At 39.6% G+C, this 24,912-nt stretch overlaps 1 protein-coding gene across 1 annotated transcript in view; it reads left to right on the top strand.

Moving 5' to 3' along the window:
* Window positions 1–339: 339 nt before the first annotated feature.
* The window catches only part of LOC126162516 (uncharacterized), a 427,861-nt gene continuing 403,288 nt past the window's right edge, over window positions 340–24,912 (top strand). Inside the window, exon 1 of the mRNA XM_049919080.1 lies at window positions 340–912. Within this exon, the coding sequence (XP_049775037.1) occupies window positions 758–912 (155 nt within the window). The 5' untranslated portion in view covers window positions 340–757. The remainder of the gene's footprint in view (window positions 913–24,912) is intronic.

Genomic DNA, 24,912 nt, shown 5'->3' with positions numbered 1-24,912 from the left:
CGATCTTGTGGCGGAGACGTTCCGTTAAGTGTGAATCGACCTTTATTCATTTAAACACACTGATATTTCAGTTGGGTTTACAATAAAATCGACGCCAGTGGACTGGCTTGACGTAACGTGACGATCCAGTGACAGCCGATGGTAATGCTGCCATTTGATGTGGATTGTGCAATATGTTTTGACGTCGCAGGACCTGACGCAAAGTGACGGCCAGTGTGAATTAGCGTTTACTTGCACAGCCTGCTTACTTGTAGTGTCTGAACACTGCCAGCCAGCCAAAGAGATTATCCATGGTGTCAGCTGACTGGGACTATCTTTTAGCGTGTTTGTATTGTTGTAGTGTGTGTACACCCTAATTGCCGAACACAAACAATTTAATGTCACCGAAAATAGTCCAATAAGTGTACTTCACTTCATGAATGACAGTACGGTTTTAATAGTCGAATCTTAACTAAAAACTGACGGAAAGTAAATGAATTTGGTGCAAAAGTGGTACAACTATTCATTAAGGTCAATGGTTTAAGATCGTAAACAAACACGGAACAGAGCGACGTGAGGCGTTCAAATTACATAAGTACTTCGAATGGGGGGGGTAAGATTTACGTTTCGAGTCCTAGTTTCGCTTACTTAGTTACTGAAACGGAATGGTGCCCCTAGAATGAAAATAATAAAACACGATAATTTTGCATTTGTGTGTACTTTTACTGCTGTGTACGTGTGGGGTGTCGAATGGTGTAAAATCTGTACACAGTAATAAATGAGAGCTCAAGACAACATAATGGAGAAGGGATTCGAGCTTGGTGGTCCAGATTGCAAATTTTTCGAACTGAAACGACTGGTTTCTGTGAGCAGCATACGACTTGCTACCCGTTACGAGGTTGGAAGGAGACAGCTTCTCGCATTTGTCATAGGGTACGTGGTTGTTTACTATTAAATTTTTTAATAGATATCTAAGCTTGGACAGTTGAAATTTAGCAACGGATTTTTTTTTCGAATGTGTGATGTAGCTTGTGCTAATACGAAGGAATGGTTCTCAGTTCATTGATCAACACATTAAATGTTATTCTGTTCCTTGAGACGGATTCTGTTGCTTACAATGATGGTGCTTAACAAACGTATTTAACGGTGACAGTGTTTCATCAGTCAACAGTGAGTATGCTTGATGTGAAGCCATTTTAATGCCTTCTGCACGTACTTACGAAACCTTTTCTCGCTCTCCCATTATATCCCAATAATATGTTCCATGATTTGAAAACAACCGCTGGGAACGACACTTGTTTATTACATAACTACAACGTTCTGCTTCGTATCCTTGGCATCATCCAGCTTTCTATCATCTGTACAGAATAAGCCAGTTTGATGACTCATTTAATGAGGCTGGTTACAACTTCTAAAGTAAACCTTGTTCATTGTGTTTATTTACTTTGAAGATTGAGAACCGTTCTAACATTCTACTGAACAGGTATGGGTAAACGGCTCAAAAGCCACAGAATGATAGTGGTTAGGTGGTAATCCAAAGTGTGATTTAGGCTAACGTATCTGTTTCATAATCTAGTAGTATATATGCTACAATAAAGAACAGATCATTTGACATAAGAGAATGAAAAGTTCAATACTAATGGTTGTCATCCAAGTATCTTTAATCCTCAGTGTGTTCTAGAAGCAAATACAATTAACATCTGTAAGAGCATAACAAATTTTCATTCATGAGCATCATTTTATTAACTTGATGTTGCATGTATTAAGTTAATTGCATGATTTGAATAAAATTGTTGTAGGGTATAATGCTACATTTAAAATGGATTATTTTTGTGTATGGTTATATGCAGTTCATTTAATGATTGGTAAGTAGCACAGTCTCAGTTAGTTCCTACAATGTTGGCAACAAGTTTCGTCCAATGAACTCGATCAGCTGCCAGGTTTTCAGTTTCTTCTCAGTTCATGTCCATGCATTGAAGATCCTTTGCAAAAGTTAATTTCCAGACATTATAAGGTCACTTACTTCTGTATCCATCTACTCTGTAGGAATCAGCATGGATTTCGAAAAAGACGGTCATGTGAAACCCAGCTCGCGCTATTCGTCCACGAGACTCAGAGGGCCATAGACACGGGTTCACAGGTAGATGCCGTGTTTCTTGACTTCCGCAAGGCGTTCGATGCAGTTCCCCACAGTCATTTATTGAACAAAGTAAGAGCATATGGACTATCAGACCAATTGTGTGATTGGATTGAGGAGTTCCTAGATAACAGGACGCAGCATGTTATTCTCAATGGAGAGAAGTCTTCCGAAGTAAGAGTAATTTCAGGTGTGCCGCAGGGGAGTGTCATAGGACCATTGCTATTCACAATATGCATAAATGACCTGGTGGATGACATCGGAAGTTCACTGAGGCTTTTTGCAGATGATGCTGTGGTGTATCGAGAGGTTGTAACAATGGAAAATTGTACTGAAATGCAGGAGGATCTGCAGCGAATTGACGCATGGTGCAGGGAATGGCAACTGAATCTCAATGTAGACAAGTGTAATGTGCTGCGAATACACAGAAAGATAGATCCTTTATCATTTAGCTACAAAATAGCAGGTCAGCAACTGGAAGCAGTTAATACCATAAATTATCTGGGAGTACGCATTAGGAGTGATTTAAAATGGAATGATCATATAATGTTGATTGTCGGTAAAGCAGATGCCAGACTGAGATTCATTGGAAGAATCCTAAGGAAATGCAATCCGAAAACAAAGGAAGTAGGTTACAGTACGCTTGTTCGCCCACTGCTTGAATACTGCTCAGCAGTGTGGGATCCGTACCAGATAGGATTGATACAAGACATAGAGAAGATCCAACAGAGAGCAGCACGCTTCGTTACAGGATCATTTAGTAATCGCGAAAGCGTTACAGAGGTGATAGATAAACTCCAGTGGAAGACTCTGCAGGAGAGACGCTCAGTAGCTCGGTACGGGCTTTTGTCAAAGTTTCGAGAACATACCTTCACCGAAGAGTCAAGCAGCATATTGCTCCCTCCTACGTATATCTCGCGAAGAGACCATGAGGATAAAATCAGAGAGATTAGAGCCCACACAGAGGCATACCGACAATCCTTCTTTCCACGAACAATACGAGACTGGAATAGAAGGGAGAACCGATAGAGGTACTGAAGGTACCCTCCGCCACACACCGTCAGGTGGCTTGTGGAGTATGGATGTAGATGTAGATGTAGATTGTGTTCCACAACAGTACTGATTTGGCAATTCTCCCACCTTTCAGGAGTAGAACATGCTCTGCAAGCATGTCTTCTTTCAGCAGTGACTTTATGCATGCTGCATAGAACACTTCTTGTCAGCACTTCATCATTTGAATTGTGGTCAAAATGGCTGATCTTAAAAATTTGCCTCAAGAATTGTTGGTGAAAATAATCGAGCTTGTGTGGTAATTTTGCTGACTTTTTCCAGATATCGGAAGCAGGAAATACGGAAGCGTCCGATCCCGCCCGTCTGCTTTGACCCATGACGTCACAAATATGGCGGAAACAAAAACACACACACACACACTTTCCACAAGAAGCCTAATGACACTAACGGGACAAGCGCGGGAAATGGGGTGTTTTGGGTGGGGGGCAAACTAAATATAAACAAATTTAGACGCCTTGCGTAGCTACAACGTGTAAGTGAAGACAGCCATGCATGAATACCCACCCACCTCCGCAGGGGTCGTAACCCCTGCAACCCATAGAAGATAAAGATGCTTCAGTAGCTGATTAGTGTTTTTTGTCTTTTTAAAAAAAAAATCTCACGGGATAGAACGAACAGATCAGAAAGATAAATATAATAAACTAAAACAGAAATTGGAGGAAACAGATAATTAAAATAAGTAATAAGTGTTTTTAAATTTAAAAAAAATCTCACGAGATAGAATGAACAGATCAGAAAAGTAAATAAAATAAGATAAAACAGAACTGGAGACAGCCACACTCAAACCAAACTCCACGCCGTCATGACGTCACACACGACAACACCCTTACGTCACGGGTCAAAGCCGACGCGTGGGATCGGACGCTTCTGTCGACCCCGGAAGCATATATATTCATTGGCAGGATGCTATATATGAACTGAATTCTTTGGAAAACAGCAGAAGTTTTTCTAGTTCTGCTTATGATGTCTGCATCTATGTCCCCATTGTTATAGATACAACTGTCGAGATATAGAAATTGGTCAGCATCTTGTAGTATCTTCTGTTGCACTATAATTTGAGGAGATACATTTCCATTTTTTATACTCATGGTTTTTGTTTTATCATTGTTTATTTTTTGCTCTATAGAACTAGCCATTACATCTGGTTTGGTAGCCATTAGTTGTAAAGTTCGTGGTGTTCCTACCAGAAGAATGAAGTCATCAGCAAAATCCAGATGTGTAAGCCAAGATTTCTCGTTCAGTCATATACGCATGTGGGTGTTGTGCATAGTTTTTCTTATTATGAAGTCTAAGACTAATGTGAAAAGAAATGGTTTCAAAGTGCATCCTTGCCTGTTTCTTGTATCCACTGTAGAAGAATGAGGCAAAAGACTTTGTCTGGTACCAAGACAGTTTGGTTACATTTCATTTCTTCAGTAATTTAATGATGATGCCATGCCTCCAGTTTTGTGGAATTTGCCTTGTTTGCCAACAGGTACTGCACAGTTTAGGAAGGTGATGAATTGAATTCAGATCTCCATATTTCAAAATTTCAGCTGACATCACCTCCAAACCAGCTGCTTTATTGTTTGTAAGTGTTCTGATTGCTGTGAGTACCTCTGCTTCTCTGGTATAACCTATTCTTACCATTAGCTCTTGCCTTTTTGGCTCATTTTTGAAGTTGTAGGTTTTAAGTGATTGGGCTGGTGTAAGTACCAGCACATTAGACAGCTTGTTCATCTTTTGTGATCAGAAGTTTGCTATTTTTATCCTTTACAGGGCAAACTATGGGCCCCAGAAAGTTTTCGGATGAGATGGATGTCATTTTGAGAGACAGCATTTTGTGCCCTTCTTATTTTTCATTCAAGCCACCCTTTTTTTCCAACTACTTTTGACTGTGCAGTCTAACTCAGCCTGTGAAGTAGCTTAGATTTAATGAAAATGAACAATTTTGTCCTTGAAATTATTCACTTTACTAGTGATACATATTTAAATTAAATAAGAAAAATGATGTACCTCAAGTAATAATCATTTCCACAGGTATTGTCTCCTGTCCAGGAACTAAAGGTCCTATCACTAAATGCTGGCTTGACTGTGAATGGACAGTTAGTGGTAGGTCTTGGGTTCTGAATGAAGGAAGCAGAGATCAATGGAAACCCGAGTAACTAAACTCATGCCCCTTACTATCAAGTTTTAAGCACTAAAACTCAGCCAGTGTGATGCAAATTACATATTTATAAATGATATAGTGAATAATGTCGTTAGCTCCATGATGTTTGCAAAGACGTGATTGCCCGTAAGAAAGTGGCAATGTCAAGAGAGCATTGAACTGAGTGATGAATGATCAAGGGACTGGCATGTGATCCTGCTTGTAAATAAATTTAACTTATTGCACATACATAGGGGAAGATATGCACTGCTGCATATTTATGCTGTTGGTGACAAATTACTGAAGCAGTAATTGCTGCAGAGATACCTAGCAGTGACCTTAAGTGAAATGACCACATAAATAAATGGTAGAAGCAGCAAGTGCTAGACTGAAAGTAATAGGAAGAATTTTAAGGGAATATAATTCATCCATGAAAGAAAACACTTACAAAATACACGTTCACCCAATTCTTGAGTATTGATCTGCAATATGGGACCCATACCAGGTTGAATTAATAGAAGAGGCAGACAAGATCCAATGGAGAATGACACGTTTTGTCTCAGGATCATCTAGTTGGCATGAGAAGGGTATGGAGATGCTCAATAATCTCTGGTTTCAGATGCTACAAGAGAAATGGCATGCATCATGGAGAGGCTTGCTGTTGCAATTGCAAGGGAGTACACTATGGGAAGAGTTGGACAGCATATTACTTCCTACCTCACAAAAATTACCACAGTGAGAAAATTCAAGAAAACAGAGCAAATTCAGAGATTTACCGACAAACATTTGTCCATGCACCAATCACAATTGGAACTAGGTGGGGGTTCAGATAGTGGCATCAGAAGTACCCTTTGGCACACATTGTCTGTTGGCTTGTGGAGTGTAGACGTAGATGTAGATGGGAAGCTTGCTGTGTCCAGTGTCAGGGTGAAGCAAATAGAAAGGATTGAAGTCTTTTAATAGTCAGCAGTTTGAACTTATGGCAAGTAGTGGTACTCATTTGGGAAGTGGTTTCAGGATTAGGAAGAATCACCTTGTGCAATCTGTGTGTGCCTAAAGGACTCACTCATTGTTTTGAAGAGGCTGATCTGGTAGCCATTGGGTGAACAGGGTGCTATCAGCAGCAGATTGTGGCTCACACATGAATGAACATTGTTTATTGTCTCGACTTTGAGTTATACTTTGATAATTCCAGTGACTGGCCAAGAAGTTTGAGAAGACCAGCCTTGCTCATGGAATTTCAAGGAATTTTACAATCCACACCATTTCCTCAGAACTGATCATGGCCCACTGGTTCGGAGACTGAAGTTTCTGCGTCATTCTAGCCTGCTACTTCCTTCACTAATGCCACAGGGTTCAGAAATGTATAATCCCTCCTAAATGGCTCATGGGTGCACTACTCATAAGATGTTGTTACCAATTTGGCTTTGTGTGGGGTGGACACAAGAGTGTCTTAGATTAGGTTTCCCTACAACCTGTTCAGGGAATTACAATGAGGCTATTAAAATCTTTGTCATCATCTGCTTAAGCATTCACAGCAAAGTGCCCAAATTTGATTTACTCCTAAAAAGAAATGAAGCTAACATAAGTCTAGTTACAGAAAGATTTCGAAAACTGGAAATTGAGAGCAGTAATTATTTTAAGGTAAATCTGAGTTTATACTGAAAAGAGAGGCTAATGGGATATGGTGTGGTGTATTAGTTGCAGTGTGAAAGTAACTCATATCTACTAAGATATAAATTCAGGCTGCCTTTGAGATTGTTTGATCAAGACTAAAGACTCAGTATTGAGGGTGGGCATCAACTTGTAATTAGGTCCTGCTATTGACCTCCAGACTCATACCAGATCGAACAGCAAACTTTAGAGAAACATCTGCTCACTAAATACGTATGTTCTGTAATCAAACAATGGAAGGTCCAGAATGGAATAATGACAATATTATGAAAATGATAGATTGCTACTTACCATATAGTGGAGGTGTTAAGTCACAGATAGGCACAACTCACACCTATGCATTCATGCAAACACAAATCACACACATGTGACTACTGTCTCTGGCTGCTGAGACCATCTCTGCTCTAAGGTGAATAGCAATCTATCCTTTCCATAATACTGTCTATGTTATGCAATTGTACTATCATCAGTGGAGGAGACTTTAATCATCCAATGGTCAGTTCAGAAATGTACAGATTTGCTAGTGGAAAGTGTGATAAGACATCCTGCAAAACAGTGCTAAATGGTTACTCTGAAAACCACCTAGAACCGAAATTTTGGAAGTGCGCTCATAGCAGAAATACATTGGTGAGCCAGAACATTATGACCACTGCCCACTGCGACATTGAATGGCACCTGGTAGTGTTTGAGGCATGTGATGCAGCGAAAGGAAAGTTTACGAGCACAGCAAAGACAAATGGGGAATTGTTCTACTGATGATTTGGAGTGCAAATGAGGAAATATGACAACTTTGACAAAGGACGGATTGTTATGGCCAGGTACTTGGGAGCTGGCATCTCAGTAATGGCGAAGCTGATCAACTGTCCACTTTCCACTGTCATTAGCTTCCATGGAAAGTGATTGAAGAGTGGTGAAACTGTAAGAAGGTGACATGGTGTTGGATGTCACACCTCATCACAGAACATAATGGCCAGTGGCTTACCCACACAGTAAATTGGGATAGGCGGCGATCAGTGGCAGATCTGATGAGAAGAGTTCAGTGCTGGTCTAGGCACAAGCATTTTGGTACATGCTATTCAGTGCACATTGTTGAACTTCGTGCTGTTTAGCAGTTGACCCTGAAATGTTGCATGGTCAGATGATTCACTTTTCTTGTTACATCAGGATTTGTAGAATGCATGCCATAAAGAATCACTGTTATTTAGTGTTTCCAAAGATGGACCAACATGCTGATAAGCACTAGTGCAGCACTTGTTAGTGTTTTGGCAAAATAGTTCAAGAATTATCCTTAAATTGAAAGGCAAGGTGGCTGGAATTGGCTTTTGCAGTGTAGACACCACCAAGTGCAGCTCTTTTGCCAGGCTCTCTTGTTGCGTCAAGCATTTTTTTGACTGTTTACTTGGTCTGTCATTTACCACAAACTTTGTTTTGGTATCTTTAACAATTTGTAAAATGTAAGAAGTTCACATCATATTTAGCTAATAGGAAGTAAAGGATCGCGTCAGATAGTTCATGAAGGTTTCACAATGGATGAATGGGGACAAGTTATTGCTGATGTCCCACTGATTTCAATTTTGGGACCAATTATGTTAGTACTGTATATAAATAGCCTTCCATCTTTATGTGGTATAGCAGAAATAGTGTACTTTGCTAATAAAGCAATCCCTCTATTTAAGCCCAATAGAAGAGCAACAATAGAAGGAGCAAGGAACAAAGCATTCAGAAAAATTATTGTTTGTTTCTCAGTAAATGCTATCACTTAACTTAGAAAAAACAAGGTTGATTCAATTCTGTACAAAGTGGGATATATCATCATGAATAACAATAGTGCTTCATTGAAAGGAAATATTTAACACTGAATGTACCAAATTGTAGGTTGTGCATACTGATCAAAACTGGAACTCAACTATTACAGACCTTCCCAAGTGCCTGAGATAAGGAATATTTTTTTCTATGTGTGTTTGTTGATTATCATGGTGAAGGTCTCAGAAAGTTACTGATTTTGCTAATGTTTTAAGGAATAATGTCCTCAGACCTTTCTACACACAGACACAAAATACCCATTGCACAAAAACATGTGAGGATACCTGGTTTCCATAATTGAAGTCATTATTACCTAAAAGAAACTTGGAATACAAACAACATCCTCACAATAAATGTACACTCTTATGAAGTTCATTGTGAGCAACTAGTTGAAATTTTAGAAAAATACCAGTATTCATAAATATAACACTAGGAACAAAAAAAGGCTCTACTAACCTTACTCTTCCACAGGAAGGAGAAAAGTAATTATTCATAAAAATATTCAGCCAAGTTCCTTTGCAGTAACAGTGCTGTCATGGAGTGAGAGTTCTAAAAACAAATGGAAATAATTTATGCTTGACAAATCCTTCTACTTCATAGATTAATTTCTGAATGTTTGGGATTTATATGTGTTTGGGTTTATCATTGAAAATACTGTTTATTCAACACAATCATACAATGAATTAAATTGTGTAACAATCAAACTGCAAAGAATATCCATCTGTCATTCTTTTGTTCTATGTCCAGAGACAACATCTGTGATCAAAGAATCTACATGGTACATATAATACAGCAGGCAGTTTGCGGTACACACCACTCTCCATACGAGTGACAGTGATATTTGGAGTTGAAGCTTACACGATGACTAGAAAGAGTAATGACTGAAGGTTTACTCAGACGTACAGGCAATGGTAGTAGAAAGCTGGCAACATCGAGTGTTATCGTGGAATCGTAATTGGTAGTGTTCAATGTTAGATGCTCTCTCTGAACTGGTGTTAATGCGTCACCAATGTAAATGCTGGCTTAAGTCTGTCAATGGATATTGTGATGGAAGTGCCATTGATCGAATATTTTGTTGGGGCATGCCAGTGTGTATAGGGGCCATCATGCAGTAGTTGTAGATGTTTTCAAATGGCATCATGTCAGATGAAAATCTGTTTGCAGGAATGCGAGATGTAGAAAAAGAATGGTTGTTGGATAGGGTGCTCCGCTGAAACAGCAGGGTCGGTCTTCAGTTGTAGGTATTCAGCTAAATCTTTTTCTTCAGTGACATTCTTTGATATGTCAGAGAAGAATTTTTTAGGTTGTTGCAGTGCTTACCCATACACTAATTCAGCTGATGTCACTTTTGCGTCGGACCATCCTGATTTAAGTTTTCCATGATTTCCCAAATTCGCTTCAGGCAAATGTCGGGATGGTTCCTTTGAAAGTGCATGGCTGATTTCCTTCTCCATCCTCCCCTAATCTGTGCTTGTGCTCTGTCTCTAATGACCATGTTGTTGATCAGGCGTTAAACACTAATCTCGTCCTCCACTTGTTGTCACTTCTGGGTCATTTTTAAAAGCAATCTGGAAATTTAATAAGACAATAAGAACACTATGAGTCAAATGTTCTGTGGCATGGAGTCTAAGTGAGATTTTTAATTGTCAAAGGACCTGTTCCACAGAACCATCAGCGGTGGGCTAATAGGCATAGATTCCACTTTGATTGATACCAGGCAAAAGTGGAAGTATTTCACAGAGACATGACTTGAACTACTTGCCCTCATCAATAGAGCTGCGTAGGGGTACACAAAAAATGGGCAATCCACTCAGAAAGGAAGGGCATGCCTATAGTTATTGCTGTTTCATCCTTCATTGAATATGTTTCATACTGATGAGAAAAATGGTTTATCGCTGTCAGGCAGTATGGGTTCCTTCAGACAGTACTAAAAGTCCCACAGTGCCAGTATGGACATGTTTAAATGGTTGACTTGCTGGGGTGAAAGTACCGAGCAAAGTCAGAATGTGCTGAGTTATTTTGTTGCAACTGCAACAATACCCAGGCGGACAAATGATGTGCAATCCTGCTTGGTATTTGGCCAAAGAATTGCCTTTTTCACTAGTCGTGTACTAGCTTTTACTCCTGGATGAGGGAGGCTGCAGAGAGAGAAAATTGCTTGCTGGCAGAAATGTGGAGTTACGACTGATTGCACATTGCGGTTTAATGCTACTTCAAGCATAGTATTTGAATATGCCAGAGCTATAAGCCTGATGATGCTATGAGAAGTGTATTCAACTTGTTGTCTCCATTCTGAGCATCAGCGAGTGCTATGAAATCAAGCTCATCCATGAGGGCATCAACGCGAAATGGCTTCTGCAGGTCCAGTCTGATGACCATCAACATGTGGAATATATGTACTGAACTTCTGAATGAAGTCTAAATGCTGCACCAGTTGCAATGATGCCTTGTTTGGCTTCTGGCACACAGTAAAAGCGAGTTGACAATGCTCTTTGATAAGGATGAAGTGACTACTTTCAAGTATGTGCCTAAAGTTTTTGATTGAGACATAAGTCACATGCAGTTCACAGTCATATGTGGACCAATTTGCTTGTGATAGTCATGTTGCCAGTCAAGTTTTACAAATTGTTGTAGTTTAGCTCCATTGGTAGTTTATGATACATCCACTGTATATATGAGACCTATGTCAGAGTATGAGTTAATAATGCTGTGTCTGAAATAGCAACTTTTATTCTGGCAAAGGCTGCATTCATTTTAATCAGTCTGTTGCTCTATGTCTTGAGGCTTTTGTGAATCTCTTACAAACTTGGAGTACCAGCAAAGCTTGATTGTACACAAAAACTTGATATAAACTAAACAGCTCCAGAAACAGCAAAATTCGTATATTGTTGTGTGCTGTGCAAATTGCTAAATAGCTTCCAGTCAGTCTTGAAGTGACAGGATTCCTTTTGCATTGACAAGGTACACAAAGAATTTTACTTTGATTACATATTTTAGTGGGTTAATCATTGAGCTGTGTTACTGTAATGTGGACAAAATTACAAGCTGTTCATCAAGATGGACATAACTGTGTAAATCTCTAGTTGTCTTGCCCATGAAGTGCTGGAAAGTTGGTGAGATCGCACTGTTCAAAAGGCATTAGCACAAATGTGTATAGTCAAAATAAAATACAAATAGTGGTTTTGGTTATACCTTCTGGTACAGTTGGTATATGATGAAAAGCATAGCTGAGGTCTTTGTTGAAGAAAGCTGTCTTTCCATGAATGTGCATAACGAATTCTTCAATATGTGACAGAATGTAGCTGTCAGACATTGTTCTGGCACTAAGCTAATGAAAACCATCTCAAGGGCAGCACACATTTCTCACATTAGGTTCAATGTGAAGTGGTGATGACCAGCTACTATCTAATGGCTGACAGATACCTTGCGGTTTGTATCTTGAATTTGTCTGGTGGTAGCTAATGAGGTATTATGGAAACTGGTCGGCCTGCTGGGACGTCAGTTTGGTGCACCAATGAGTGTTTTGCCAATACTGGAGAGGCAATGGATGGGCAACTTCAGGTAACAGGTGAAGCAGGTCATTGTGTGGTGAATCACCATAGATAACTTTGATACCAGCTTGGTTACCATGGTGTCAGTGTCCACGATAGACAACTGTGTGGTAAAGTCAAGCATGCATCAATGGCAGTTATCTAGAAGGTGGCCATAAAATAATAAGTCTGCTCCATCAGTCAGTCAGAGCATGTAAGTGAAATAGAATCTACATTTGAATTCACATTGAAGATTGGAGTTGAGATGCAAAGTGATATGTCTGTAGGCCTTGGTGGAAGATCCTCGAACAGTGTACAGGTGACTGCCATTGGCATTTCATCTTGAAAGATGAAAAGAAGGGTAAACTGAGACAGCAACTCCCATATCAATGAAGAATGGCTTGTTATAAACTGGTAATGGTGGTTGCCCTGGAATCAGCTGCAGTCACTATTGATTTCTGGCAGCATTTTCCCTGGCAGAGAGAGGTGAACACTGCTGGGCTGCAGCTCCTAATTTTTTGTGATACTGGAAGATATTATTTATGGTGGATGAACACTGGCTTCTGATGGAAGATCACCACAATTGCAACACATTGCTGGAGTGCCAGATGTGTAGGGGTGTGACTTGCTTAGATAGGTCAATTACTTTCATTTTCAGTACTTACAGAGGACTCTACATCCTGGCAGAAGTGGTTGTGGCACCTGTGAATGGATATAATTTGACTTAAGAGCCATATATCCCTCAGGATATATCAATTTAGTTGGGTTGGTGTGTGGTTGCCAAGTTCTTTGGTATGGAACAATTTTTCAAGTCACTTGATGATGGCATTTTTCTCAGTTCTTGTCAGTGTGGGCAAAGTCAAATTGGCTTTCAAGCTGGATGAACCACAATAATGGATTGTCGAACCAGAATTGTTCAGGCATGCAATTTAATTTTTCATAAGTGTAATGCAATTTTCCAGCAGGTGTTTCAGTATCTTGGGGGCACCAAATGTCATGTAAAAATACTATTTATTTCGACACAACATACAATTGTTAGTTACAATGCAGAACCATCAAACTGCAAACAATATCTATATATTATACATTTGTTCAGAGTTCAGGAAAACGTGAATAATCAAAGAATCTACACTGCACGTGAAATAAAACAGATGATTTACCATCTGCAGGTTACACTCATTGAAGTTTGTTGTAGATTAAGATTAAAGTGAAGTTTCAGTTATGTAAATGACCAGTATACAGCCACACTTACACAGAGAAACTGTATCTTGTTTGTAAACCTACTGACACATTCCACATCACAGTGAGATGTCACAAATGTAAGACACTGAATATGTAATGTAACTGATAGTAGCCATGGATGTAACATTTACTATTCTCCTGAAATAGTAATCAGCTGCAGTGTTTCACAAGCATTGTGTGTGTGTGTGTGTGTGTGGGGGGGGGGGGGGGGGGGGAACAACAAAAAAACTTTATGAAACTGAGTTTTAAACCTGAGACATTATGCATTGTAGGTTATTGTACTGAACGGCTCCTTCAGTGCTGTTTCACAATTGACCTGGAGAAAACAAGCTTTTAGCTCCTGAGAGGTAGAGTCTACCAATAGGAACTGTACTAAGTAACTCAAGGAGTTAGAGGGATTATAACTGAAGACTCATTGTTTATGGAGACTGATATTGATTTTCTGACTGATTCCCAAAAAGAATTTAAAGTCATGTGAAGCACCCTGTGATAACTTGGTTTTAGACCCAACCTTCTTTATCAAGTTAAGTTTGTATCGTGCTATGATTGTCAAGATTTTACAGTAAAACGAACAAATCATTAATCATAGATAATCAAAGAAGAATACAATGCAGCAGAATTGTAATCAATGACAGTCTTAACCTCACACAGAAGTCATGTTAAGGGAAGTGGGAACAGATACACAAAACAAACACTGCAGATGAATTAATTTAATTGAAATTTTTAAGCGTGTCCCTACAGCACTTTGAATCTTGATTTCTCTTAGAGCAAACAAATGCAAGATTAAATGAAAGCAGAGCAGGGGATGGGTAACATGTGGGTTTAAAGCATCTTGGGTCAGGGTGATAGAGCTGTACCTAGTCCAGAGGACAGCTTGAAGTCAACAGTTAAAATTCAATTCACATCAGTACTGTAAAATCCCAAAGTGTATTATCAGGAAAGTGAAACGCTACTATACACAAAAAATAATTAAAAAAAACTAAGGATAAGTAAAACACAGTGTGAAGAATTATTAAACAAGACACAAATAAAACAAGTGAATGAAATACTGTCACCAGGTAATTTCTCTGTCAGAAATGGTGGCACACGGTGATTATTCACCAGTAGCTTCAGTGATTACTTTCTTACGTGGTTGCGAATATAAAAAAAACTATTTACAGAGGCATTAGATTTACTCTGGTATACACAGCTTCCACCATCAGTGGGTATTAGTTTCAAAAATACAACTGCTCAGAAGAGTGCTGTAATCACTATTTAATATCCTTTTTTGTGTTTTTTGAAAATTGCTGAAATCATCTGCTGTCATGATTGGAGCACTGATAAGCTATGTTTGTAATTAGTCAATGACTCAAGGCATGTTCCCTGACACACTGAAATATGCAATAGTGGCATCCACCTATGAGAACTGAGATAAGAAAATCACTTCTAATTACTTATCCACTTCACTCTGTCTTGTCTTTTCAATACTCTTTGAAAGAATGGCTTACTATTTAATACCAATTCATTATTTACAGCTGAACTTGTTAACTTTTGTAACATATTCTCTTCAGAGAAAGCTATTTGCCTGCTGGTAATGGAAGTAAATTTTACTGTTTGTACACTACATGAAATTATTTGTTCCAGCTGCATAAAAAGCTTAACTGGAATTGACATGTGGTGAAACCAATTAATGCACTTAGTTCAGCATGGTATTCACAGAAAACTACCACAGAAAATGAATTATCTTGAAGAGCCGGGTTGTGGCCTATCGAACTTTTCCATCTTGTTGTTTTACGTACACTGGTGTGAAAAATGAAAGGACAAAAATAACTTTACCATTATGTGTCACTGCCAAGTTGAATGGCTCGATGGAACTTGAACCATACATAGAAAGAACTGCTAGAGTGTAGTACAGAAGGTAACTGAAAGAAATATGCAATGAAATGAACAGAAGTGATAATCTTTTTCATGGACATTAAAAAGGCAAAACTTGGTTCTTAATAGGGTGGATGATGATCATGGGCAGCAATGCATGCTCTGCAATGTGCTCCCATGCTGGCCACAAGGTTGGTAAGGAGTTCTTGTGGTAGGACACTCCATTCATCCACCAGTCCAGTTGACAACTGCTGAACAATCTTTGATGCATGTGGGCGTGCTACAGTATGTCTCCCCACCACATCTCACACGTGCTCCATAGGATTCAAGTTGAGAAATGGGCAGCTCGGTCCATTTGCTGACTATCCTCTCATTCCAAGAGCTGCTCCACTTGTGCTGTTTGATGTGCTCATGCACTTTCATCCATAAAAATTAAGTCAGTGCCAAATTCACTCCTGAAATGTTGGACATGGGGAAGGAGTACTGCTTCACAGTAATGATGACTGGTGTGTGTAATTTGTTCTGCGTGCGTGTGTGTGTGTGTGTGTGTGTGTGTGTGTGTGTGTGTGTGTGTGTATGTGTGTCTACTGCTGACAAAGGTCTTAATGGCCGAAAGCTATGTTTGTGTGAATCTTTTTATTTGTTCAAATATTTAGGGATCAGTACACCCAAGCAACATTTTGCCTCCCCACACTATAACACCTAGACCACCAAAATGATCATGTTCAACAGTGTTCCTGGTTGCATTACATCTTCCTAGCCATATGAGGGTACTTCAAAAATCACTACTGAATCTTCTGTCATCCAAAAGGAGCACACAGCCCCACTCCTCATTGGTCCCATCTCCATCCTCTTAGCACCATCACAAATGGTGCTGCCAATGTATGGGTGTCAGCAGAACGCAACATACTAGTTGCCGGGCAGAGAGACCACCCCTGTTCAATCTCAGTGCCACTGCAGAACTAGATTTTGCATGCCTTGCAGTCCTGTTAAATGTAATTAGAATCGCACTTGCTATTTGATGTGAGTCCCTCTCGCCTGTAGCACAATGCAGTAGTCATCTGCTGCTATAGTTGGGCATGGTCACCCATTTTCTCTCTTTCAGGCAGCAGTCCTGTGGTTAAGAGGACCTGTGGTTCAGAGGACTCCCACTGTATGTGGTGAAACAGTGCTGTAAGCAATGCAAAACAGTGCTGTAAGCAATGCAAAACTCCTGGGCTACACTCATCACACTTCGTCCTCCTTACAGTCGTTCCTTGTGTGAAGTCATGTAAATGTCTCCAGGCCATGTTGTAATGAGGAACACTGCCACAGTGCACTGTAACAGTTTGCTGATTCACACACATTGGTTTTTTTTTCCCTACTGCCTCATTTTGTGGGGCAGTGTCCAACTCTATATGCACTACTAGGGGACCTACACTTTAATTCATTTTCACCAAATAGTTAATGTCTTATGTTACTTTATCTTTCTCACTCTTAAGTTTTTCAGAGCAGTGTATTGTCTTCTGTCTCTAAGCAACTAAAGAAAATAAACTTCAGCACTAATAATAAAAACCATTTTAAATAGGGTTGTGGCACATGCAACAACAAAAAAGATTTAAAAATAATATTAATGTAGAATTTGCTAACTTGTTAATAAGATAAATTATTGGCTTTGTCCAATATAAATTAAAAGGAAATGTGTTACTGATGTTAAACTTGTAGTCATTGTCTTCCCCCCCCCCCCAAAAAAAAAAAAAAAAAAAAAAAATACACACACAAAACAAATAATTTAGGGTATTGGATGTAAGTGCTACTCTGTGATGAAGAGGTTGTCCCAAAGAAGCCTCTTTGCTTGTCTGCCTCTAGGCATATTTTGTGATTATAAAGGCAATAATATTCTCAGAGGAAATGTTGCATTATGTGATATGTAAAGTGTTCAACACACAGTGTAAAACTCTGTTTTTGTCAAATGAGTGTGGTTAGTTTTGTTTGTTGGTACCCATGCAGAGCGCATTAATCTGTTTGCTGGCCAGTTCTCCTCCAGTTGAATGGTCACCTGTTTCATTTCCTCAGGTCACCATCTGGCTTGCCACCTCCTACAGTAGTACTCGAGTTAACTGAAAAGAGAATCTCTGGCATACGCATTTGTTATCCAGATCTGCTATCAGCCCTATTATCTATTCATAGCTATAAATAGATGAAGCCATGAACTATCTGAAACGAACGATGTATTTCTCCACTATGGGCAGTTTGATACTAACAAAACTTACTGGGGAAAGAGTGACTTCATAAAATCTGGTGAAATGTACAGGTTTAAAGTCATGGTTTATAATCTATGCAGCTGTGCACTCAGTTTCAATAATGGGTCGGCAGACAACTTTCACCACTTTCTGTAATATATGAAATATATGATTTGTCTTTGGTTGACATAGTGTCTCTCCGAAGCCACTTTTGAAAGCCTAAGTTGCTTAACAGTCATTGCAAAATACAGAAAGTTTATGTTTGTCACTCAATAAATTTTTGGGGCATCTAGTTAGCACAAGTACTGTCCTTACAGGTACACAAAATTGTAAGAAGTATAAAATAGAAGTGGAGACACTTGAAAGTTTCAGAATATTATTTAGTGGTAAGACAGAGCTTACAAAACCTGATTTTTAGCTGCAAAATATTTCCAGTGGCAGATCTGGATGCTGACCATAATTTATTGATTATGAACTGCAGAACTGAAGAAATTTCAGAAAGGTAATACATTACAGGAGATGGGATCTGAATAAGTTGAAAGAACCAGAGGTTGTTGAGAGTTTCAATTGGAGTGCTAGGCAATGACTGACTGGAACAAGGGTAAGTAATATATGAGGAAACAATGGGTAGCCATAGAGACAAAATAGTGAAGACAACAGAGGATCAAATAGCCAAAAAGACAAGGCCCAGCAGAAATCCATGGATAATGCATGAGGTATTGAATGTAATTTATCAAAGGAGAAAATATATAAATGTAGCAAATGAAATAGACAAAAGAGATTACAGACATTTAAAAAATGAGATTGACAGGAAGTGAAAACTGGCAAAGCAGGAGAAATGCACGGCTGTAGAAGTATGCATGACTATGGGAAAGACAGACACAGTATATGGAAAAATTTAATATCCTTTGGAGATAAGGCAAGCACATGCATGAATATTTAGAGCTCAGATGGCATGTCCATACTAGGCAAAGCAGGGAAGGCTGAGAGGCGGAAGAAATACTTAGTGGGTCTGTATAAGGGAAACAAACTAGAAGACAACATTATAGGAAGAGAAGAAGAAGCAGATGAAGTTGAGATGAATGATACAATACTGCAAGAAGAATTTGATCGAACTGTAAAAGAAGTTGAAACAAGGCTCTTGGAGTAGATGCCCACCTCTCAGATTTATTGAGGTCCTTGGGAAAGACGAATATAAGTAAACTATTCCAACTAGTATGCAAAATGAACATCAGATTTCAAAATAATGTAATAACTCCAGTGGAGGACTCTGCAAGAGAGACACTCAGTAGCTCAGTACGGGCTTTTGTTGAAGTTTTGTGAACGTGCCTTCACCGAAGAGTCAAGCAGTATATTGCTCCCTCCTGCATATATCTCGCAACGAGACCATGAGGATAAAATCAGAGAGATTAGAGCCCACACAGAAGCATACCGACAATCCCTCTTTCCACGAACAATACGTGACTGGAATAGAAGGGAGAACCGATATAGGAACTCAAGGTACCCTCCGCCACACACCTTCAGGTGGCTTGCGGAGTATGGATGTAGATGTAGATGTAGGAACTGCGAGACCAAAAGTATTAGACGAGTTTTACTCTTTGGGAAATTAAATAACTGACGATGGCCAAAGTAGAGAGAATTTAAAGTACAGATTGGTGAAAAAGAGAAATTTCTTAACACTTAATATAAATTGAAGTGTTTGGAAGTCATTTCTAAAGGTATTTGTATTGAATACAACCTTCTATAGGAGTGAAATCTGAGCAATAAGCAGTTCAGACAATAAGAGAACTGACGTTTTTGAAATGTGGTGTAACAGAAGACTACTGAAGATGGGTAGTGATAGGTAGATTGAATGACTAATGAGGAAGATCTGAATTCAATTGGGAGAAAAAGAAATATGTGGTGCAACTTAACTGAAAGAAGGGACTGGTTGGCGGGACACATCGTGAGACATAAAGAAATCATCAGTTTGGTAATAGACGGAAGTGTGGGCATAAAAATTGGAGAGGGAGACTAAGGCTTGAATACATCAACCAGGGTCAGATGCATGTAGGGTGCAGTGGTTATACAGAGCTGAGGAGAATCGACTAGTGTAGAAAACTGTATCAAACTGGACTAAGAACTTCAACCATGACAACAACAGATCTCACAGTTGTTCAATATATTTTTGATGCAATAAGTTTCTCTGAAATACATTCCTACTGTATGTGTTCAGCGAAGAACTTCAGAATTAAGACATGAAGAACCCCAGAACTAAGACATGAATACTACAGAAACAACTGTGCGGGGATAGCAAATTTTCATGGAATGAGGAATAAGAAACATCTTTATATAACCTTAAAGACACTGACATTTTCCCCAATTCTGGCACAGTAGGACATCAGTGCCATGACTGAACTGCAACTGCAACTGACTGGTGGTTATGGGGTAGATGCAGTTTTAGTGAAAAATTGAGACACTGAAAAGTGAGTATTTTAGCCTGAAGACTACTCTTGAACTTAGAGAAGCATTACCATGTAGGTGAGAAAGAGTTCTGTGCAGTTGTTTGGGGATCATTAAAACCCTACTATATTTGTTTAGCAGACCATTCACTGTTGTGATGGACCATCATTTCATAACCCTTTGGCGCAATTGTCCACTGCAGTGGACAGCTGTTAATGTCACTACTTTGGCATTTTTAATCAATCCTAAATATCTGCAAATGCATGCAGTCCACTCCAGTAGTTACTCCCTATTGCTGCTGTGCCCTGTGTGAATTTGCAGCCTCCGGATACCAAAAACAACAAAGAAGTGACTTCAACAGCTGTCCACTGTGGTGGACAACGGCATCACAAGGTTAAGGAGGGCTGACAAGTGTGAAGGTTCGGTTATGATGCCTTGCCGAAATGGAACTCAGAATACAGAAATATGATGTCACAGCGGCATAGAAAAGTAAACTCAATTGCACAGACTGTGTTATAAAGTATTTATTGGAGAAACATTCTAACACATCATATTCCATTCATCTTCGTATTAACAGATTTTGCTATGGAACTAAGTGTGGGTAGCTTACTCCTCAGCTGAAAACCTTTAAACAATTAGAGGGGGAGAAACACATCAAAGTAAAATTTCAGTTAAGCCTCTCTGACATCTGATCACCTAGGCTTTTTAAAGTAATTCATTTCAATTTGTTTGTGACAAGCAGTCCTGAAGTATTTTCATGCCTCTCTGACATCTGATCATTTGGGCTTTTTGTAAGCCATTGACAGAATTCACATCAAATGAATTTGCAATTGTGAATAAGGACTACCATCAGCTGTAGAATGGAATGATGACAATGAAAATTTGTGCCGGTCTGAGACTCGAACCCTGATTGCCAATTTATCATGTGTGGTCGCCTTACCATTTGGCTAACAGTGCACGAGTCATGGCCAGGCCCAAACCTCCATATGTCGTCAACCGTGCATCTGCGACCTGTACTTGTACATCCAACGTTGTATATTCTCGTATAGGTCAGATCTTGTACTTGAAAGTTGCTTGCCTGGTATCGGAAGATAAATACGATATTGTAGTGCCTGTGTTATTCTGATTACAATGCAAAGTTCCTTTGGACATACATGCAAGTCCAAAGGAACAGCCACTGTGGCAACCACAGCTGTCATGAAATACATCAAGTGAAATCATACTTGCAACTGTAGAATGGAATGATGACAATGAAACTCTAATCTGGATTTCCTATTTATCGCGTGTATTCACCTTACCATTTGACTATCTGTGGATGACTCATGGCCAGACCAAACGTTCATATGTTGTCAACCATGCATCTATGACCTGTACTCATACATCCACTATGTATATTCACATACAGGTCAGACGTTGTACTTGAATGTCGCTTGCCCGATATTGGCAGATAGATACGATAAGCGGGAAATCTGTCTTTGAGTGTCTGGCACAAATTTTCATTGTCGTCATTCCATTCTACAGCTAATGGTAGTTCTTATTTGCAGTTGCAAATTCATTTGATATGTTTTGTAACAGCTGTGGTTGCCGCAGTGCCTGGTCTTTTGGACTTGCATGCGATAAGTGGGAAATCTGGGTTTGAGTTCCGGTCCGGCACAAATTTTCAATGTCATCATTCCATTCTACAGTTGACGGTTGTCCTTATTTGCAATTGTGAATTCATTTGATGTGTTTCATAATGGCTGTGGTCACTGCAGTGCCTGTTACTTTGAACATGCATGCATGTCCAAAGGAACTTTGCATCGTAACCAGAACAACACAGGCATGGCTATATCGTATTAATAGAATTAGACATGGGTATCATTAACAAAATCACAACTAATTTGTGTGAAACTATGTATGCCATGGTAAGAAATGACAATGATGGAAGAATGTACCTTACTTTCTCATAGTTCATTTGATACTAAACTCCGTATCAAATAGCTCCATTCCACATGACTTAAATTGGCCTCTCAGGGAAGCTGCAAAGGTCAACAAACTGAATTTGATGAGTTATGGATTGACTATCTTACCTGCTACATTTTCACTTCCTTGTGGAAGACATAATTCTGAAACACTGTTTAAAGTTCACTGATTACTTTCTAAAGTAACAGCACAGATATCTCATTTTGGTTGTAAATCACTTCAGTTCTAAAAGGCTACTGATGAAGTTTGTAACAAATCAGACCTATAAATTAAAAACATAGTTTAATGCTATTTGTTTACTGCTCTGTAAAATATTGCATCAGGCACAATGCAGCACTTCTGTGTATGCTGTTCTCGGGCATGGGACAAGTTAGTTGTTGTCCTTCAGTTAGAAAGTGCCTTGACTACCGTCAAGTGATTTGAAGGTAGCTGTAAATGGGTGTGTTGGGAGGGCTACTGAGAATCGTGTGTCAAAGGTACCCCAAATACTACCCACTCCTATGGATACTGTCTCTTCTGCAGGGAATACAGGGTCTATCACTGTTTGTCCATTGAACTGTGAGTGGTGAGTCAGTGATAGATCTAGACATCCTACACAGCAGATCAGGGGAGACGGGGAGAACTTAGGGTGCTACGCCAATCCCAACACATTCCAGTTGCTGTCTTCTACTGAAACTGAAGCTGAGCCAGTGAGACTCACTACATCTGCTGGAAAAAGCATTGTTTCTTGTGTTGAGGAGGCAGATGCAAATCTTTGGCAGTCCAAATGTAAACCAAATAATGGTACCAAGGGGATGAGAAGGAACACCATGTACATCCAGTTTATATGGTTGGGAGCACATTCAGTATGGTGAAGAGTCTATTCTGGCAGCCAATGGGGAAACAGGGTGTTACCAACTGCAGAATGTGGCACACATTGAGAAAGAACAATGCCTGTTATTTGGTTCTGAGATCATACTGGGATCATGTCAGCAACTGGCAGAGAAGGTTGATAACACCAGCCATGCTTGTGGAGTTTCAGTGAAGCTCACAATCTACATGATTGTCCTGAGAACAGATTGTGGCTCTGTGGTTCTGAGTCAAGTGGAAAGCTTGAACCAGAGACTGTGAAGGTTCTGCAATAAACTGGGCTCTGACTTCCAACATAGGATTGTGAACTGTAAGGTCCCCCTAAGTGGAGCAGGTGAGCACTACACATCAGGGGCTGCTATCCCAGTGGTTGACTGTGTATGGGGTGCACACAATGATTTTTTAATTTAGGTGACTCTCTATCCAGTAAAAATAATGGTAGCTAAAGGAGACCTGAAAGTATTAGTGTAAGATCCAAAGAAATCCTCCGCCCCCCACAGGCATGAGCATTAAAATCCTAGTTGTTAACTGCTGAAGCACTCACACAGGTTGCTGCTTCTAAAACACTGTGAAGCTCACATAATACAAAATATAGAAAGCTGGTTAAAGCATGAGGTTGACAGCAGGGAGATTTCTGGAGAAAATTTAAGAGCATATATTGAAGGGAAAGACTAATGCAAAATGTCGCAGTAGACAAGAAAATCAATTCCACTGAGATAGAAATTTAAGCTGCATGTGAGATTGTTTGGTCAAGGCCCAATATCGAGAGTGGGCATTGTAATAGGATCCTTCAGTCAGTTACCAGATTCATTCATTTATCTGAAAACTTCAAACGAAACCTCAATATGCATTTATGTAAATTCCCTGATCATACTGTAATCATCAGAAGAGACTTTCATCATCCAACAACTAATGGGGTAATTACAGCTTCAATACTGGTAGGTATGACAAGGTATCCTGTGAAATATTACTGAATGCCTTCTCTGAAGACTACCTACAACAGATTCATGGTCCAGTCACATTAATGTGACGACTACCTACGTTTGACGTCAACATGCAATAACCATCACACGTGGCAGGTGGGAACACTAGCTGTCGATAGGACATAATGCATTCGGTGGCGGGATGCAGTGTATCACTGTTTTCTCATTGTGAGAGCAATACCACAGGCTATGTGTGATTCAGCATGGTGTAAAATCCAGGATGGAATAATGACAATATTATGAAAAAGATAGTTGCTACTCACCACATAGTGAGATGCAACAGAGCTTTTGGCCAAACAGGCCTTCATCAGAATAGACACACACACACACACACACACACACACACACACACACACACACACACCTCTTCTCTCTCTCTCTCTCTCTCTCTCTCTCATGTGAACACAACTCTCACACACATGATCCATGTGTGTGTGAGTTGCATTTGCATGAGTGTGGGTGTGTATGTATGTTGTCTGAGATCTCACAGCAGGCCATCTCCTCATTTCAGAGTTGATCCAATTCAGGAGTTAAAGCAATAATACACCTAGTCAAGAGAGCACTTCTTTGGCTTAAGATAAAAGGGTTGTTGAAGTTTCATCCAGCAATGGAATGTTGTAAGTGAAATGGAATGAGTCACCTCTTCACTTGGCACTTTTGCTCCACCAAACCATCACGCCCTCATGGATATTGTTGGACCAGTACCACCATCAGAAGGCAGTAAGGACTGGCTGATGGTAGTAGACAGCTTTTCGCAATGGCCAGAAGCTCTCCTAATGGATGATGCCACAGCTCAGACTGTAGGCAAAACATTCTTTAATGGATGTATCGTGTGATCAGGTATACCAACATTTGTAACTGTAGATCAAGGCCAACAATTCAAATCTCATATATTCAAAGAACTAGGAACATTCATAGAAATGCCCGGGATTTGGACAAATGCCTACTGTCCCTCAGCAAAAGTTCTAGTACATGCTCACACCGTCAGTTAAAGGACATCCTCAGATATTAAACTTCTGAAGAGTGACAGATACTC

This window comes from Schistocerca cancellata, chromosome 2 (genome assembly GCF_023864275.1).
Source record: "Schistocerca cancellata isolate TAMUIC-IGC-003103 chromosome 2, iqSchCanc2.1, whole genome shotgun sequence".
Lineage (NCBI taxonomy): Eukaryota > Metazoa > Arthropoda > Insecta > Orthoptera > Acrididae > Schistocerca > Schistocerca cancellata.
Note: the sequence above shows the minus strand (reverse complement) of the source record. Positions and strands in the feature narration are given on the sequence as shown.